At 47.5% G+C, this 5,812-nt stretch overlaps 2 protein-coding genes across 2 annotated transcripts; one reads left to right on the forward strand and one right to left on the reverse strand.

The window, feature by feature from the left end:
- Positions 1–130: 130 nt before the first annotated feature.
- Positions 131–1,316, reverse strand: AK88_05560 (uncharacterized protein; the record flags this gene model as incomplete). The annotated part of the gene is made up of 2 exons (XM_012483162.1): positions 131–222; positions 443–1,316. 2 exons carry the CDS (start codon positions 1,314–1,316, stop codon positions 131–133), a joined length of 966 nt encoding a protein of 321 aa, XP_012338585.1.
- Positions 1,317–3,825: 2,509 nt separating this feature from the next.
- AK88_05561 (uncharacterized protein) lies at positions 3,826–5,394 on the forward strand (the record flags this gene model as incomplete). The annotated part of the gene is made up of 3 exons (XM_012483163.1): positions 3,826–3,906; positions 4,144–5,062; positions 5,297–5,394. The coding sequence occupies 3 exons, from the start codon at positions 3,826–3,828 to the stop codon at positions 5,392–5,394; spliced, it is 1,098 nt and encodes a 365-aa protein (XP_012338586.1).
- Positions 5,395–5,812: the final 418 nt, after the last annotated feature.

The raw sequence follows: 5,812 nt of genomic DNA on the forward strand, positions 1-5,812 counted from the left end.
CGGCCGCCACAAGCTTTCCTGCCGATTTGTACGTTGTTACCCCTTTTTCTACATTACTCCCTCGCCTTTTCTAACTTACACTGTCTCCTAAATTACGCTGTCGTGTGTCTCATATGCATAAATCCACGTTCTATGTATTCCATAACTTCGTACAGTGCACTGTCCACTCATGGTTGTCGCCGCTGCCGCTACCGCTGCATCCGTCGCCGCCGCACATCTGGGCTCCACGAGGGGGTGTTGTTCCCCCACGTGTGCGTTGCGTTCCCGCCGCGTGTGCGTTGTTGTTGTGGTGCCGGCATCTATGTGCGCCCGTATTCGGCCGTAGGCGGGGCCGGCCGTGTCGAGCCGTGTTGTTGTGGTGGCGGCATCCATATTCGGCAGTACGGTCGGTATTCGTGTTCGTGTGCGGGGTGTATTCGTGCTTTCTCCCATCGGTCCTTACCTGCGGGTTGCGTCTCAACGGGCTTTGCCGCGTCGGGTCCTGCAGGTTTCCCTCCGACGTTGTTCATTCCAGCGTTCTCCCGTACATCTTGATCGTCGTCATCATCGTCGTCATCATCGTCGTCATCATCGTCGTCCTCCTCATCGTCCTCAGAGTCAACATCACTATCTGCAGACTCCATGATGCCCTCTGGCCTTGTGCGCGCGTGTTGCACCTTTTTGCTTACTTTTTTGGTAATTGTCTTAAACACCTCTTCTATCTTTTCCTCCACTAATTCCTGCAGATCGTCCTTCTGAAATATACTGGAAATTTCTGCCTCTTCCCCTGTCTTTTGCATACTCCTCTTGTACTCTTCCCATGGTATTGTGCATTTGGAGTTCTTCTGTATTGCGTTTATACGAGCACTTATCGTTGTACTTTGCTTTAACCATTTTCTTACCGCTGCCTTTAAGTTCCCTTTCCCTATTTTAAAATCCTTATATATATCTTGCGTACATGTGCCGCGTGAAATCGGATTAGACAATTCGTGGCTGCCCACGGCAAGCTCCTTCATGATGGTCCATGCTCTGTCTACTCCAGGCCACTGAAGTCCACACTTTATTGCAGCCAATATATACGCAAAAACATCTGCTACCATGCACCTCATAATAGCCTTCATTTCCCTATCGTTCTCCGATGTTTCCTTATCATTCTTCTTATGATTGCTCCACCCATTTACAAAATATAATGCTCCAACCATCATTCTGCATTTCATTACGTCCGCAACTGAATGACCGGTGTACACGTGTCCCTGATGCTTGTGTCCTCTACGCGTCCAACCTGCATCCCCACAGCTTGTGGCATACACGTCTAAGTTGTCCTCTATTTTTTCCATGTGGTCCACAAAAGCCTTTAATACACGTTGCATATCTGCCCATAATGCACTCTACGAAATATATACATAGAGAAAATGATTAATGTATAACAATATATCAACTCTATAGGACTCTACCTTGCTTTCCGTATGTGTTACCGCATATATATGTACCAACACTATGTTCCGCCACCCGTCTTAGCTGTGTCGTGCATTTCCTTGTGCTGAGTTAATACTTACATCAAGCTGTTCCTGTTCCCATAGTCCCCGTTCGCTTGCCCACTGGACCATTACATTTACTAAGTGCCCGGCCATGTTGCATTACGTGCCATAATACAGGATATTAATGCTACGTGAGAATATGATGCACATTATACATATTCCGCCCTGATTCCGTGCACACTTTTGCTTAATGTATATTCTTATTACTATATGAGTGGGGAAAATCCGATCACACATATAATTTATATAAGGAAAATGCGCAGTACAGAATTGCACGGCCCAGAGCTGTATGCACTATTCTGATATTGTTTAGGAGAGAATAATATGCACAGAACCAAAACGGAGTATAAAAATAAAGAGAAAAAAAAAAAACGAAACAAAAAGAACAAAAGCAAGTCAACGGAAAACAACCTATGCAACATAATAGCTATATATCCTTGCCTCCTGCGCGCCTGTATAAGTTGTCTCTGTGAACAGCATATTACGAAAAGAAATATATATACATGTCGCCAAGTTACTGCACGAATACATCCCCGGAACCAGTGCTGCGTAAGCCAGAGGAAAAGACGCGCAGGAAGAGAAGCAAAACAGTAGTCACTACAAATTCATAACAGCATCCTGTATACAACACAGAGAAGACTCTTTCTATCTTTTGCACACATGAAAAATCTCCCCAAGTAAAGTAGAAAAAACAGAGAAAGAGAAAAATAAACAGAAAAAAAGACATAGAAGACAAAAATAGGAAAAACACTACACTACTACCTACACACACAACGCGACATGAATACACCACCCCCGCCCCCCTTACTCACTAAACGCCTTCACACACTGTCTCTCTGTGCGTACCGCTAAAACCCGCAGTATAACAACACAGTAACAACAACATCAATGCGGCTGACGTCGTTGCCGTGGCCGAGTGTAAGAAGGAGGAGAGATTGTCTCTCCGAGCAAACGCGTCGACCAACGTGGCCGGGTACACGATTCGACGAACTGGCCGCGCAAGGATCCGAGCACACGCGGCCGATTGTAACCACGATTCGACGTAGTAGCCGAGTGTAAGACGGAGGAGCGATTGTCTCTCCGCGCACACGCGGCCGGGTAAACGGGATTGTCGACGAGGTAGCCGAGTGTCAGAAGGAGGATTGTCTCTCCGAGCAAACGCGGGCGGGTACACGGCATTGTAGCCGAGTGTACGCAGGAGGAGAGATTGTCTCTCCGAGCAAACGCGTCGACCAAAGCGGCTGGTCCGAGTAAGCAGGATTCGACGAAGTAGCCGAGTGTAACAAGGAGCAGCGATTGTCTCTCCGAGCAAGCGTGGCCGCGTAAACCGCATTGTAGCCGAGTGTAACAAGGATTCGACGAAGTGGCAGAGTAAGTGGTTCGAGTGAAGTATTTCCAGAGAGGGAGCAGACAGCGGGGAACGGGGAGCAAGGAGCACACATATTATGTGCGGGAGCACGAACGACCGGAGCAAGGCCACAACGACGGCAACGACGGCAGAAGTGTTGATGTTGTGACTATGTTGTTGTTCGTTTTAGGTGTACGCACACAGAGACAGTGTGTGAAGACGTTTAGTGAAGAAGGCGGCGGGGAGTGCATATGCATGACGCGTTGCGTGTGTAGGTACTGTAGTAGTACTTTGTTCCCCCCTTTCTTTGACCGCACCAACACGGCGGCAGCCGCACGCACAAGCCTTGACGCGAGACACGTTGACGCACACGGCGTGCATGGACAGCCGTTAACGGGACCGGCGTGACCCGAAGAAGCGTGGACGGCAGAGGCGTGGACGGACACCGCGTCGACCAACGTGGCCTGGTACACGGGATTGTCCAAGTAAGTGGTTTGAGTGAACGGTCCGAGGACGCAGCCGCGGAAGGCACGGCGACAACGAAGGCACAGCATGGATGTTGTTGTTATTACTGCGGTGTATTGTAGACCGGTGTAGAAAGCGGGGCGGGGGGTGTATATTCATGACGCGTTTTGTGTAAGCAGTTGTTCTTTTTTTGCTTTCTTTTTCCTTTTTTTTTTTTTTTGTGGTTCATCTATATTTATTCCTCTGTCATTCTCAATATATGGTTTCTGCGGAATATAATAATAGTAGACGAATGGGGTTGCACACAGGGCAGATAGTTGTTTTGTTCTCTATAGAGTTCCAATGTTATGTGTTAAGGCCAGCAATTACTCATCAGTAGTACAGGCACAATAGAACACGGTCTAGAGGGGCCATGTGAAGGTTAATATAGTTCACGTGGGACATTGGGATAATACTCAGGTGTGTAATATTGGAGCTAATCCAGCACGGAGCAGTATGTCGGATGGGGCATTAGCGAAAATATTGGCACAATACGTAAAGGATAGGAACCTAACGGAGGGCACTGCGATTTATCAGGTAATTTCCTATACATACGGGCCGCGTGTGGCGCTGTGCACAAGGCAGCACATATGTGTGTATAAGCGCAGCATACTACAGGGCACCAGCATGTCGGACATGTGCGTGCTTAATATGTACCGAATACGGCAGATTTACATGTAACAGGCAGGAAGGGCCAATTATAATTACATGATTGCCACGGTTCGTGAATAATAGTGTGCGACCACATATATATGTGCATTCTGCTAACCACAGGGACATTTATGGAAGGATATACAGGACCAACTGGGGCTTTTTATTACGGATATGAACAATGACAGTGAGTACCACAATGCTAAGAACTGTGAGAATGCATACTGGCAGCATCCAGAAGAACATGGGACACCCGGGCAGTCACCAAGGCGGATGGATCGAAGCAAAGAGAGAGTTATATGCAGACTCATGACGCAAGCGATATACTTCGCAAATGCGTGGAGTAAAGAAGCAAGGAACAACGCAAGCCACGATGATCAAAATAAGGAGATAAAGGGAATAATGAGATGCACCATAGCGGATATATACCAAGACATACTGACGGAAGCCGGATGCGAGGGTCACTGGGGAACTTACTATGCATGGTACGTCGTGGACCAAATATCGGGAGGGCTGACGGCCACTCGGGGCGCGCAGGATTGTGAGAGGGGGAAGTACAAGACTATAGATTTGAAGACTTGGCCAATGCGGAGTAAAATGAAGACATGGCTAAAGGACAATGAACAGATGAAGCAGAAACTTGCACAGGAAAAAATACAAGATGGGTGTGGGGGAGGAACCGTAAAGACAAAGGGACAACTGCAACAGGAAGGAGAAATAAAGGACGACGAGTCTGAACATAAGAACGACGAAGAACTGAAGAAGAGAATGAAGGCGGCTATTACGCCAATTTTGGGCAAACTGAAGCACGCAATGAAGCAGGAGGAAATCACATTAAAGGCGTCAACTGGGCCGGCACCCACGTACGATTCTGTGGACGACGCAGACGAACAAAAGGGTGACGAGATAGACCATGAAATGAAACAAGCAATCGAGGACGCGGGAGAAGACTTAAAAAAAGTAATCGTTATTCCCGCCTCCGCCACACCCGCCACGGCGGCTACAGGAACGGCGGAAAACAGACCATCCACGGAACCGACAGGTAAGGACCGATGGGAGAAAGCACGAATACACCCCGCACACGAACACGAATACCGACCGTACTGCCGAATATGGATGCCGCCACCACACCAACACGGCTCGACACGGCCGGCCCCGCCTACGGCCGAATACGGGCGCACATAGATGCCGGCACCACAACAACAACACGCACGCGGGCGGAACGACAACGCACGCGGCGGCCACGACGGCAGCGGTAGGGGCGACCACTGTGTAGACGAGGTCTGTGTGCGGACGGGGGAATATTTCCCCCCGGGGTGCAACATTGTTACTGGTGGAGAAGGGAGGGATATCCATGCAGCGACAGAATTGTAGGAGTGTTAGGAACAAAAAAACAGAGGACTGTTACATTTTATAAAAATACTTGGAACATGTTGTATGCATGGTAATCATAATGCAGCGTTTTTTGTATGTAGGATATGAAATAATTGTTCCTTATATGTGTGCAATGTGGGGAGACTTTTCCCCTTTTTTCTTCTTAAAATGGGTTTCTCGCCCATAATATCAATAAATACGTGATCATATGAACAAATAATAAAACATAAACACAAACCATGTATATTGATAAGACCGCAACGAACATTATCATGTAGAACACGGAACTATAAAATAAATACTATAAAGGAAAAATAGACCACATCATAGGGGCGAACATACAACATCATAAAAAGGTCGATCCATTACATAGACGAATAACAAATTATGACGTCGAAATAGTCTACGAGATGTAGAA

The sequence above is a fragment of the Plasmodium fragile genome, assembly GCF_000956335.1.
Source record: "Plasmodium fragile strain nilgiri unplaced genomic scaffold supercont1.159, whole genome shotgun sequence".
NCBI lineage: Eukaryota > Apicomplexa > Aconoidasida > Haemosporida > Plasmodiidae > Plasmodium > Plasmodium fragile.